Genomic DNA, 13,775 nt, shown 5'->3' on the forward strand with positions numbered 1-13,775 from the left:
AGCGTGTGTGTGTACGCGTGTGTGTTAGGGGGCCCTGCACCCCCAGCTCTGACCCAGTGCCCACCCATCAGATGACTCCCTATACCCAAGCCTCATTAACTTTAGAGCTTCCTAGTCGTGTCACAGCATGGCTCAGAGGGGTATCACCCTGGTGTAAAGGGGTGACACCACTATGGCCAGAGAAGAGCAGCCTAGCAGCCCAGCTGCCCCTAGAGGCCCCAGGGTTGAGTGCATTAGAACTTCCCCTTGCTTCGGACTTTCGCCAGTTTGTCACTCCCACTTGCAGAACAAAAACACAACCGACACAGTTTGCTCAAGTGACATATTTCAATATAATCTCTAAAACTCTATGAATTGAACAGATAAAATACCTCTGGGCTATTTTGTTACAAAATATTTGCCATTTGGATTAGTCGCTGGGTGCAGCCACCCTGCCTTTCTCTAGAGAGGTTTCTCTCCAGCGGGGTGAAAGTTCGTCTGCAGGGAGGAGGGGTGCAGCAGGAACGTATGTTCAGCAGAACACAGGACAGACAGACAGATGGTTATCAGGATAGCCTATCGGGTACAAAGAGACATTCTGGCAGGCTGTGGGGGAACAGGTGGGGTGGGGGTAGGGTTAAGGATTTCAAGGGTCAAGGTTCCCGGGGATGATACGCGCGTGTGCCTCAGGCAGGCAGATGGGCTTCCAGGTCAAGCTGCCTGGGGCAGCGTCTCCCTCCAAGTCTGGAGGTGAGATTTGCCCAAAAGTGGGTGGGAAAGCTAGTTTCTTCTCCACTCCTGATTCTGGAGCCAAATGGATAAAATTGAGAGAGGGGTTCAGATTCCCCAAAGTAAGGCCTAGAGTTAATAGAGTGGGGCCATGTTGGGGTAATTGGGCACACAGCCAGGAGGCTGTCTGGGGGCTCAGTAGCATTCTACTGCTCCTAAGCCTTGGGAGAGCAGGAGGGCCCATGAGCATCTCCAGCTGGGCCCTCCGCAAGGGCAGGAAGCTTGTCCAAGGTCTGAGGGCTAGGCTCTGGGGATGGGGACAGAGGGGTCTTAGCCTTAGCCTGTTGGCTGACGAGGGGAGGTGGGCTACTGACCCTGGGAATTCTTGCTTCCCTAACAGTGAGGAGGGCCAGCTGTACCTTGTCCCAGGCCACTGGGGATTAAAAGCCTCTCACAGCTCAGGCTTGGCTCCAAGTGCTGCTGAGCTCAGGCTGGTCTGCTTCCTAGGCCAGGACTCCCCGTGCTGCCAGTGGGGCCCAGGGCAGCCACAGCAGTGCCCAGGGGTAAGTCCCAATGACCTGAGCATCCTGGTCCTCAGAGAAAGGGTTTGCATGCTCGAGTCCTAAGATCTCTGCTGGTCCCCATCTGGAAAGTCAGGGCCACAGCAGAGGTGGAAGGGAGGGGCCAGCTTGCTGTGCCCATCTACAGGGGGAGGGCACTTTGTCAACTAGAAGCACTATGTGAGCAGGTCACAAAGGGCCCAACTGTCAGGACTGTGCTCCTTCCTCACCAGCCCATGGCATTCATGGTCCCCATCCCATGAACGGGTTTAGTAATCTCAAAATCCCTCTCCATTCATAACTCATACTCCCTGCTGCCCCTCTGTAACTTCCACTCTATGTCCAGCCCCCTTCATTCAAGATTCATTCACTCCCATCACAACTCTGCTCCTGCTGCCCCACCTACACTCTTTCGGGGTGATCCCTGCCCTGGCCAAGGGCATCAGAGATGTGTGAATTTGTGTGCCCACCTGTCAGCCACTCCGTTCCAAAAGGCTCTGACTGGAGTGTCCCTATTACAGTAGAGACACAAGAGAGGGGCCAGGACAACAAGGATAAAAGCTGCTCGGCTGGGAAGCCACAGTGGGGGAGACAGCAAATTGGTCACAAGTTATGGATCCTAGGTTGACAAAGACAGGGCCAGAAATAAACTCACTGGGTGACATCATAATGACGTTTGGTGACCACACACATACAAATGGAACTAGGTCATCTGGAAGCTCAGAGAGGGAGAAGAATTGGGGTCTCCTAGCTGGCCCAGGGGACTGCAGTTGGGGCCCAGGGTAGGGGTCGGGAGAAGCACATTCACTTTAGATCTGGCCCACATTCACTGCCACCTCTTGGGACACTTTGATAATGGGTCCAAGTGGGAGCGGAGCTCTGTGAAGGACAGCAGTGAGCTGAGGGCACAGGGAGGAAGAGTCAAGCTTGGCTTGGGACAGACACTTCCTGAAAGGGCATGATTGGGAACCTCTTGAGGTCTTTGAGGGGAGCTGCCCAGGCTCTGTGGGGTGAACTAAAGGTTGACTCCCCAATGCTGCTTGGCCCTGAGGAGGTCAGTGAGCCCCACTTTGCTCTTCTTTGTAATTTTGAGGGTGTAGGGGCTCTTTTAGTGCCCCCCTGCAGGAGGCAGGCCTGTTGCCTTCCTGGAGGAGGCAGGAGGTGGGAGATTTAAAGGTGAGGGGCAAGGTTGGGATGGCAGCAGGGAAATGCAAGTGCCTGTGGAGCACCTGCTTCTCTTGCCCACGTCTGCATCCAAATCCCTCATGGAGGCCACAAAAGCCGTGCGAGAGGGAGCCCTGACTCTCCCAATGCACCTCCACTGGCTGCATTTGCTCCTGGGCAGCCCACTGCCCCTTCTCCCCTTCCACAGTGGAGGAAATTAATCACTTCTCACGCATGTTTATGTTTATGCCTGGTGTACACTTTGCATTGGCTGGGTATTATTGGAGGCTAAGAAACTAAAACTCTAAAAAGGTTCATTTTGTAGATAAATGACCTCACAGTTCCACAACCCTGTTGAACTGACCTATGGAGAGCTGAGACCGGTCCCCCTTCCTTCCTCCCTTTCTCAAAGCTTTCCTGGAGTCTGGGCAGCCCTGGGCAGGCAGGACCCAGCTCCAGAGAAAGAGCAGGCCCTGGGAGGAGGGGGAGGATGTGGTCAGGACAACCAACATCCTTGGGGACAGACCAGCAGCCTCCTGAGTTCTGCCAATTTTGGGGGGGCAGGTGCAACAGAGAAAGTCCCCTCCTCACAACTCTCACTTCCTTGGTCCCTCCAGGGATCCAGGGCCGACCACCTTTCAGCCACTGCAGCATCTAGAGCTGAACAGGGAGCCAGGCCACTTTCTGTCCGGTGCTTGGATACTGGCCCCCAGCCCCTTGTACCTCAGGCCCTCCTAGCCTGAGGCCCAGGGCCCAAAAAATTCAGGATCCAGAAGCTGGGTGGGTCTCAGTTCCTGTTCTCTCCAGTCTATGGTCCACGTGGTGACTGGTGGCAGGAGGATGAGGAGGCCTGGCCGTGCTGGCTGTGCAGGGCCCAGGAGAGTGCGGTGGGGTCTCCAGATTTAAGGGGCGGGGTGCTCAACTGAGTAAAGAGGCATGGTCAGGTGAGGCAAACCCAGGTGCCAGGGATTGGGGTTCTCTTTCCAAAATGATGGTGATGGTGACCAGGAACACAGTGTGCCAGGGTGTGGGGAGCAGTGAAGTGGCAGCCGGGGCTCCTGGGCACAGCCCAGGGACCTGGTGGCTGCCCTCCTGGGAAACAGTCTACACCAGGCTCCTGGAGCCACTGGAGTAGCGGCGCTGGTGCAGCAGGGAGCCTGGTGGGCAGTACTGGTGAGGGTGGTTGTAGGGGGGTGGCGGGGGGGGCAGTGGGGGCTGGTGGATGACCTTGACTGGGGAGCTTGGGCCGCCCAGGGGTGTGGAGCCGCAGGAGTCAGAGGAGGAAGAGGCGTAGCAGGAGAGAGCCTGGCTTAGCAGGGGCTCCATGCGGGCCAAGCAGGGCTTGTCCAGGACAATGACCTTGACAATTTGCTGACACTGCACCAGGGTCCCTGGGGGCGTGGGCAGTGATGATGGCAACTGCGGCAGGGCCTGCTCTCTCAAGGGGCTAGGCTGCGGGTCTGGCAGTGGCACCGGAGCTCCCCTCTCGGCCCCCAGTCCGGAGTTGTGCTGGGACGTTTGAAGCCTGTTGTGAATTGACACCTAGTTTAGAAACAGCCAGAGAAGCATGGAATGTTACAAGACTAATACCCAGCTACTAGGACTGGCTACCCTGAGCCTCCCTTCTCCCCTTCCCTGGCTCCTGTGCCCATGGGGGCTCTCAGCCTTCACTTTCACTCACTCCCATGTCTCCACCCGAGGAAAACTGGCAGCTGACGGACGTTCCAACCCTGCAGTCAAGAGACTAATGGGCTCTGCCACTATGAGCAGCCTCAGTTCTCTAGGCCTCAGTCTCCTCATCTGTGAGACGAGCAGTTGTTCCAGACTCTCAGGTTCTGCATAGCTCTGCAGTCTGATCTCATGGGCCTGCTGGGTGGCTTTGGGCCATGGGTAAACTTCTCCCTACCTTCCTCTCTACCAGCACCTGAGCTTGAAAAGCAGGGGTAAGGGTCTTTGCCCCCTCCCTGCCTCCCAAGGGTGTGTTGAGGACCAAGGGAGGACACAGGGACAGGGTTCAGCATCTGGACCTACCCCATCCCCCCGGGCTCCTAAGGCCATGATCACACATTCAAGAGCGGCCCAGAGAGCAAAGGCCAGAGTCAGATCCCCAGCTGCCTTTATGGCCCAACCTGGGTCCTGGTTAAGTTTATTCTGTTGCAGGAGCGGGTACCCAGAAAGACTCTGATCCTTGTCTCCTAGGTGGGGAATGAGGAGGCAGCTCCCTTCCCAGGCCATGGAGGTTACTAGGAACCAGCCTGGCCTCCTCTTGACAGCAGGGGGAGGGGGAGGAGAATCTAGAGGATTCTGGAAGGAGAGGGGTTTAATTCCTCACCCCTAAGTCTCTAGATACTACAACGCTGGACACCTGAGCCCTTTGGGGGTGCCTGAGACCCTTCTCTCTGAGGATGATTCCTACTGTCCTTGGTTCAGGACAGGCTGCTCAGAGTTTGGGAAAGATCCAGGTTATAGGGAGGGGACCTTATCCCCAGGCCTAGACCTGGATGGCCCAGCCCAAAACTATTTCAGATCCCTAAACCAGCAGATCTTAACCTTATTTATTGGCAAAAGGTGCAATTGCAGGCACCCCCCTTCCTGGGTCTGTGCACTGCCAGTAGACTGTGTCTCTCTCCACAGCCCCTGAGCCCTGGTTCTTTGTCTGCCCTTCAATATTCACAAGCCCCACACCACGCTCAGCAGGTTGCAGGCTTTACTCTTCATTCTCAACCTCCAGCCTTGGCAGCACTTTTCAGGCCTGAAATTCCCACAAACTAATGAAGGGGCCCCTGAGCCCTGCACTGCCCTACCAAGACACAGGGCAGGCAGAGAGCTTGGCTGGGCCTCCTTCCTCTTGGGGAGCCCTTCGTGGCCCTCACTTGGGCAAAAGGCCTCTGTCCACTGCTGCTGGAGGGGACAGGCTCCCGCCCACCATTATTCTGACCTATTTCTCAGGAGGAAAGTGGCCAAGACAGCAGGGGCAGGCTTGTGCCCCTTCCGCTCTCTCCTCTCAGACTCTACAACTGCCCTGCCCCAGGCAAGTGCCCAGCTGCCCCAGTCCAAACTCGCTGAGCGCTCCTCCTCCTCCCCAGCTGCCCCCACGTAGCCCCCAGCTCTTGGCCTCATCCTGCCCCTCCTTTCACCTCCTGCTTTCTGATTCCACCTCCACTGTCCCACCTCCCTCCTCCCCACCCCAGCCCGATCCCTTATCTTTAATAGTAAGTGAAAAGCAGGAAGTGACAGCAAAACATTCTCTAATTTTGACCCTCTTCTCACCTCCCTGCTGATGAGAGAGAGAGAGAGATTGAGGATGGAACATGAGTAGCAGGTCAGAACAGCTTGGAGAAGATGGAGAAGCGCCTGCCAGGGGGATTGGGCCAGGCAATGAGGAAATGTCAGAGAGAGGGCAGGGGACAAGAGAGCTCAGGGTCCAGCTGAGAGGCCGGGGCAGCGAGGCTGCCCTCTGTGCGGGGGAGCAGAGATTGGCAGGGCCCTGGGGCTAGCTGGGGGTGGCAGCCTTGCAGATAGCCACATGGCCCTCTGGGCAGGGCAGAAGGAGAGAACGCGCCATCAGATTGCTTGTCCTCCCTATGCAGGTCAGGCTAAGGAGCGGGCAGGGCTGGCAGAACAAACCCGAGGACTGGTAACTCCGTGTGTTTATCTGCAAGGCTAGAGAATGGGCAGCTGCAGGAAGATGGGGAGAGAAGGGGACGGGATGGAATACCCACCCTGGGGGCTTGTCAGCTGCTGGGGCAGGAAGCTCCTCGGAGTAAAGGTGCCTCCTCCAGATACAGGTGTGTGGGAGATGGGGGCCGTGGGGAAGGGGGAAGCGAGGAAACTGGGATCCCCTGGGGTATCTTAGGGCTTTCCGGAGCTTAGTCAGGCTGGTGGGCAGCAGGGCTCCTCCCTCAGACCTATACATGGGGGCTCCTCCAGCTTGGGGGGTGTGGGAAAGGAGGTGTCTGTGTGAGCAGCTAGTGGTCCCTGAAGGCTTGGCAGAAAAGGAGTGAGGGGGCTCATTGGGGCTTGAGGGGAGCCAATGCAGGATGGGCCCAGCAAGGCTTGCAGGGGCAACTCCATGCCCCCCCCCAGGTGACACTTTGAGGCCTGGGAAGGACTGGCTGCTGCTGCTGCTTCCCCAGTGCCTTCCTATGTGGCTTGAGGATGGGCTGCCCTTCCCTCTGACATGGACAGTCTTCAGAGAGATCAGCTCTCCCCCCAGGAAACCCTGAAGACCCCAGCCCTACTCTGCCTCATTTTTTCCAGCACACACCCCTACCCCATGGTCAGCTTTCCAGATGGACCAGCTATTTCAGGGAGAAGCTCCACCCTCCAACATCTCCAAGAGGCATCTGGAGGGCAGGGTCCACCCTAGAAGGGGTGACTCTCCGGAAAGGGTCCAGGCTCCCTCATGGAGGATGGGAGAACTTGGGGGAGGGGAATATTGGGCTCTCTGATATAGCAAGTATTAGGAGATTAGTGTGCTGGGGATGTGGGCTTGGGGTGTGTGGGAGGGATTGCGTGGAGGGCTTCATCTGCATGGTGTTAGTCTGAGAGCTGGACCCTGGAGGGCAATCAGCTGGGCCAGGCTAGGAGATGGGAAAAATGCTGCAGCTTAATTAGGCGCTGGAACAGTGGCATTACCCATGCTAGCAGTAACTTTTAATTGTATCTCTTGAAATTGGTAAAATGGTGAGTCGGGCTGGGGAGGCATTGATTAATACCTGAGAAGAGAAACAACAGAGACGGTGAGAAGGACAAGCTGGGGCACAGAATCACTCACCTGGGCAACCAGGCCTCCACTTACCTCCACAGTGCTCTCCGAAGGCCTCTCACCAGGTGCAGCTTCCCTTTTGGCTTTGAATGCAAAGAGCACAGGGCTCATTCTCCACCCTCCCAATACAAACCCCTACCCCCTCCTTACCCCCTCAAATTGAGCATGCCTGCAACTAGAGTACGGGGTTGGTGTGGCTGGGTGCCACACCACTCCTGACTGAGATGCAGCCAGGTCAGTGGACTGGCAGTTGGAGCCTAGTTCTTCCACTTAATAGCTGTGTGACCTTGGGCAAGATGTTACACCTCTCTGAGCCTCTGCAGACCAGAAGATCTCTGAGATTCCTTTGAATGTGGGCATCGTTGAGTCTAATTTACCCACAGTCAAAGCTTTTCCCATAGGGACTGTGTAAGTTGGTTATGAGCTGGCATTGCTTCTTGGCTCCCAGAAACACAAGAAGGCTCTACTGGGCATTTGTGGGCACCACGTTTATCGGTCTTCTTCAAACACAGGCTCCTTGTTCCTTGTTTGTTCCCATCCCTGCTGCTTAGCCCATTGCTGGGGATTCAGTGAAGTGAAGTGAGGCCCGCACAGCACTCACCACAGGGCCTGGCGTGTCAGAGGCGATAAAGGCTCTGTAATTGCTACAAGGGTGTTCTGACTGGCCTGGTGCAGCACCAGGGACCCTTTGGACCCCCAGGGACAGCTTGATGACTTTCTCTGGCTTAGTCATCTCCCTTACCCCCCCACCCCACCCCCACCCAGCAGACATTCCAGGGCTCCTCTGCTGGAGACCCACATATTTCTCACACCCTCTGGGGTGGGGGAGGTTGCCAGTTCCCACGCTGTGCTCACCCCTGTGCTCTCTGTAGTACAAAAGGGAGCTGGGCCAGCATTTGGCATCAAGAAGTACACCATGTGGAGACACCTGACAGACAGGGCCCTAGAGACACGTGGCCTGGCCTGACCAGGGGCTGCAGCTCAAAAAAGGCAGGCTGGAGTGCAGAGTGCGCAGCGGCTGTCAGGGAATCAATCACAGCTGACATTCAGCTTTGGAGTTTAAACAGCTGTGAAAACAAGCAGCTGTGACCTGATAGAAATAAAGGGGCCGGCTGAAAACCAGGCGTGTGTGTTGTGTGTGTGTGTGTGTGCGCGTGTTCAAGGAGGATCATGAATGCATGATGGCAGGTCAAATTCAAGCACAGAAGGTGACATCACAGTGAGAATCTCCACAAAGTTCAAAGAGCCCTAAGCCCTGCTTAGAAAATGAGTCACCTCTTCCAGCCGGTATGCCTTGTCCTGGGGTGCTGTGTCGCAGCATCCTGGCGTCCTGGCCTCACTGAGAGCTGTGGACCAGCATGAGACCCACTGGAGCTTCTCGGCTCAAGCTGGTGTCTTGCTAGGACCCTGGCTTTCCGGGCTTAGCTCAGGGCACACAGCAGGCACTCAGTAAGTGTTTGTTGCATGTAAGAATACGTGCCTGAATTAACTAATGAGTGCACAGTTCTGGGTCCTTTGCTGGGGGTTTGATGGGATGGGATTTAATTCTCATGCCACCTCTCCTAATTCTTTTTCGTTCAGGACTGTAAAGGTGGAGGCAAGTCCTCTCGTGCTCCCTGAAGGTGGGGGTAAGGGCAGGGCGAGGTGTAGGAAGGTAGAAGGTGTCAGCGGGAGGAAGGAAGCAGGCCTAGAGAACGTGGCCAAAGGGGACATAAAGCCTAAAGCTGGCTTCATTCGTCCGGAGTGAACAATTAACCCCCCAGTGAACAGCGGTCTCCGGAGAGCCTGGGTGTGTGAGGACAGAAGTCATCGTCACCAGGGCCAGGATCATCAGGGCTCAGGCCTGACTCCTGGGGGGGGGACAGGGATGTAGCATGTGGACGCCGGGCCCTGGTGCAGTCTCTCTCCTTCCTCTTCACTCCCACCACTGAGGCCCCATGAGACTAAGCCTGGAACTCCTCAGCAGGAAGAAATGGCCATGGAAACGAGCACTTCCCTTACCCAGATCTCCCGGAAACCCAAGCCCAGGGGCGGCAAGTGGCGTCCATGCCACCTGTGCCCCAGCCATCCAGGCTTGGGGTCCGAAACTCAGAAGCAGAGCCAAGGCTCACCTGTAGGCGATCCCTGCTTCGGCTGTGGGTCCACCTGGGCTCCTCCAGACTTGAAGGAGAGTGTCTTTGCTCCCTGCTGCTTCTCCAGCTCCCCTAGGGAATGGAGAGGCTCGTGAACAGAGAGGAACCCTAACCTCAGCCACACCGAGGTGAAGAAGGAAAGGAGGAAACAGAGCGGGAAGAGGGCAAATCCCTAACACGCTACAAAACATGGGCCTCAGGGTCGGGCACCCCACTTCATGGCAAGTTAAATACCTTCTGGAGCCTCAGTTTCTTCATCTGTATATGGGGATGACAATATCTACTTGAATGTAGAAGATGTTAAGAAGAGGAAGGTGGGCTGTGTGGGTTTGAATCCTGGTTCTGATACTTTCTCTCTGTAGCTTTAGGCGAGTCACTGAGCTTCTCCATGCCTCACCTGAGGGACAGCAGTGCCCACTTCAAAGTGTCCTTAAGGGGATTTCCATGAGGAAATACATTAAGGCACTTAGAACAAGGCCTGGCTTGTGGCAAGTGCTCACTAAATACCTTTTATTACACTGTGTAAGACTCCTTTGGCACAGTAGACCTTAGAGATGGCAAGTGAGGTCTGGCCAGCCGCCACGCTCCCCATGGCACTGAACCCCAGCCTCTGCTGCTCCCCAGGAAGAGACCCCAGTGCCCAAGGGTCTGTGGGTGCTGCACACCTGCGTGGCCAGGGCATCTGTCTTGGTACTCAACTCCAATTTCTCTCTCTTGACTGTAAAACCCGTTCCTCCTTGTTCTCTGGGTATTGCTAGAGAACTGCCAGTGACCATCCTTGGAGATTTGACAGTCATTATTAAATCACTCCTTCAGCTTCTCTCTTCCAGGGACATAACTCAAGTTCCTTTTATTAAAGCTATTCTCCTGGGTCCCATTATCTGCCTCTCCGGTTGTCTATAATCCAGGGACACAGACTGCAAACCCCCAAACCAAAACCATTTGTCCTGATTGCCTGAATCACAGCATCAATCAATGTGAAATACTTGACGGAACTGAGCTTCGTTCCTCTCCCCACAGAGCTGCTTTCTCGGCTTTGGGAAAGTGAGCAAGGAGTCCAAGGAACCTGGGTACAAGTCTTGTTTTGTCACTGACTGGTGAACTTCACAACCTCCTCAAGCGCTGTTAGATTCAGTTTCCTTATCTATAAAATGAGAACAATGCTACTCACCTCATGAAAGTGTGGCAAGAATTATATAACAGTAAGTTCAGCATTCAGCCCTGGGCTGGGCACGGAACCAGTGCTCAATAAACTGTAGCTGTTGCTGATTTTCATTTGCTCCTTTCTACTTGCCTCCCTGACTGGCCCTGCCTGCATCTTCCCTCAGCTGTTCCTTCCCTCTCTCCCCATCTGAAGACAAAGGGCTAGATGTGAGCCTCTCTCCCTACTTCCCTGCCCTCTAGTCAGCAGAAGAGGATATTCGCCTCCTGACATACAGATTCTGGTGATATCTACTCCTTTGTACTCTGGGGAGATATATGAGGTGCTGCACCCAGGCTGAGGGGAAAAGGAGCTTCTTGCAATAATGCTGGTGCCCATGGGCCCACTGTGGCTCCCCAGCTGCTCCCCAGGGCTGTGTGGAGCCACCTGTGACATTTTTTTCTTAATTTATTTTGTTGAAAATATTACAGATGTCCCCCCTTTTCCCTCCCATTGACATTTTGACAATGAGAGAAGTGAAGCCATTTCAGGGGGTGTTCTTGAGAATGTTCAAGATCAACAGTTGGCAGAAGCTGCATCTCTGAGCATCAGCCCAGTCCTCTCGAAAAGGTGAACTGGTGAACTCAAGTATGTTGACGGAGTGCAGAACAGGAATTTACACACCCTCCCTTCACCTAAGCAGTAACTGGAATTATATAGTCTGGTCTGGTGGGTTTTTTATTTTAACTTGATTTAGCTTTGGTTGTTTTCTTAGGAAACTATCAACAAAACCTCTTCTCTCCTTCCCAGAGTGGAAAGTACATGAACCTCAAAATCAGACTTAAATGCAAATTCCAGCTCCTCTGCTTTTAATATGCATGACCTTGGACACACCCCTTAACTTCTCTGAGTCTTATCTGGCAAATGGGGACAATGCACCCACCGTGCAGCATCAGTGTGAGGATTAGTGGAATATAAACAAACTGCCTAGCACATAGCAGGTGATCCCAAACACTGATTAAAAAGCAGCACTCCGTAATATGGTCCCTGCTCAAAAACTCCCACTGCCTTTCCTGTTGCCTAATGGATTTTTATGAATATATTTTAATCCTCACCCGAGGATATTTTTATTGATTTTTAGAGAGAGAGGAAGGGAAGGAGGGAGAGAGAGAGAGATGTGAGAGAGAAACATTGATAGGTTGCCTCCTGTACGCACCCCCAACTGGGGATCAAACCTGAAACCTAGGCACCTAGGTATGTGCCCTGACTGGGAATCGAACCTGCAACCTTTTGGTGCATGGGACGATGCTCCACCCAACTAAGCCACAGGGCCAGGGCAGGTTTTTATGAATTTAGATATGTTTTTCAACTAATTGGTTGTATAAGGCAGACCTGAAGTTTAGTTTTATTTTCTGTTTTACTTTCTGAATCCATTCTTATTTGTCTTAAAGGCTATCTGAAGCCACAGCAGTGCTTAAACAGTAAAAGCCTGCAGATGGACATAGGTTGCAGGTCAGCACTGCTCTTTTCTTAAGCCGAAAAGCAACCAGTAAACCACCCGGACATATGAAGAGACCGTGTTTTCTAAACCTCCTGAACTGGAGCCATCAAGAATCAAGGTTTTCCTTAGAAAAACAGAAAGACCAAGATGAGGGACAGTCAGAAACCCAGCCTGGGCTCTTCAAAGCACAACTTTATGAAAATTAAGTCGGGGGACTATTTGAGATGAAAAGAGATGAAAGAAACGAAACAACCAGCTATAATGAACCTGGACTGGATCCAGAGGAAAAGATTGTACAGGGAATTTGATGGCAGAGAAACTAGGCTCCGGACCTCTTTGGTTTGCATGCCTGCCTTGGTCAGCTTGCTCAGCGTCCTGGTCCAAACAGAGGAGTTCTCAGCTCCAAGGGGCCCACATGCAGCCCCATGGCCTGGCTAGGTGCACACACACGCATGCATGCTCTAGCCTACCTCGATGTATTGAGAAGAAACAGAAGAGCAGTGCACCCACATGGGGCCGTGATTATGCAGTGGGCTGGGGAGGGTTCAGGACTGTAGGAGGGTCCTTGGCTCACCACACACTCCCTCCAAAGTGGGGGAAGGAGTCAGAGTGTGTCTGTCTACAAGCCAACTCCATCCCTTGTTGATTGGGAGCTGGCCCATCCACCCTGCCAACCGCCTCAGAGAGCCTGGGCTGCACTGTGTCCTTACACTCTATCCGGATCTGCTCCAGTTCTGTCACCTCCGCGATGGACTCCTTCAGGTCCTCCACAAACTTCTGCATCTCGTCTGAGCCCAGGGCACAGAAATGCAGCACCTGCTTCTTCTCGGATCCCGAGAGTGGGGTCACCAGGGTGATACCATGAGAGTAATCTGGAAACCAGACCCCAGGCCCATGGGCCGTGAGCAGCAGCAGGTGAGGCTGGAGCCAGCCCAGCATGCTTCCCCCTCCACCCTCCCTACAGCCCTCAACTTCCCCCAACCATCCTCCGCCACATCCCTGGGTCCCACAGGGACTCACATTCATTCTCAAAGAGGTGGAACTGCATGCCCAGCAGGCCAACTGACTTGCAGAAGGTGTATGTGGAGGAGCTCTTCTTCTTAGGGCAAAGTTTGAGAATCTGTCCAGGAGAGGGAGACAGAGATGCACTGGCGGGTGTTCACATGCATGTGCAAGCCTGGATGCATGAACCCCAGGGACAATCCTGACCACACAAGCAAAGATACATGCACACACGTATACACACATGCACACTTGTATACTTAGGATATGTTCACACATGCATACACATACATGTGCATCTACACATACACCACACATATATAAACACCCACTATATCAAAATACGGGTTGTGTGTTTTTTACTGCAGAAAACCCTCCAGTGGCTATTCCCACTGCACTTAGAAGAAGCTAAGCCACACTTCCTGCCTAAACCAATCTAGTCCCAGCCTTACTCTGGCTTATGCTCAAGCCACACTCTCCTCCTTTCTGTAGCTTGAACAGGGCAGGCTCTGTCCACCGCAGGCCCTTTGCTCATGTTACTCCCTTTCCACAACTCTCCCTGCAGCTTTTTGCACAGTGGGGTTACTCTCATTACTTAGATATTAAATGAAATGCTACCTCCTTAGAGATTCCTTCCTTGACTGCTCTATCTAAAAACCAAACAAAAACAAAATAAATAAACAAAAAGTCCACCTTAACATCAGTCACTCCCTGTCCTATTACTGTTCTATTGTTTTCATAGCACCTTCCTCTCAATTTGATATTTGTCTTCTCAATTACTTTTTTATCTCCTTACTCT

At 53.6% G+C, this 13,775-nt stretch overlaps 1 protein-coding gene across 2 annotated transcripts in view; it reads right to left on the reverse strand.

Moving 5' to 3' along the window:
* Positions 1-320: 320 nt before the first annotated feature.
* The window catches only part of IQSEC3 (IQ motif and Sec7 domain ArfGEF 3), a gene marked incomplete at its 5' end in the record, with an annotated part of 104,722 nt that continues 91,267 nt past the window's right edge, over positions 321-13,775 (reverse strand). Inside the window, 5 exons of one of the 2 annotated variants that reach the window (XM_081130144.1) lie at positions 321-3,974; positions 7,234-7,283; positions 9,312-9,404; positions 12,685-12,846; positions 12,995-13,094. In XM_081130144.1, coding sequence (XP_080986270.1) covers positions 3,537-3,974; positions 7,234-7,283; positions 9,312-9,404; positions 12,685-12,846; positions 12,995-13,094 — 843 coding nt within the window. In that variant the 3' untranslated portion in view covers positions 321-3,536. Of the gene's footprint in view, positions 3,975-7,209; positions 7,284-9,311; positions 9,405-12,684; positions 12,847-12,994; positions 13,095-13,775 lie in introns of both variants that reach the window. The other variant, XM_081130143.1, reaches the window with a different exon arrangement.

Source organism: Miniopterus schreibersii (genome assembly GCF_964146895.1).
Source record: "Miniopterus schreibersii genome assembly, chromosome: 2".
Lineage (NCBI taxonomy): Eukaryota > Metazoa > Chordata > Mammalia > Chiroptera > Miniopteridae > Miniopterus > Miniopterus schreibersii.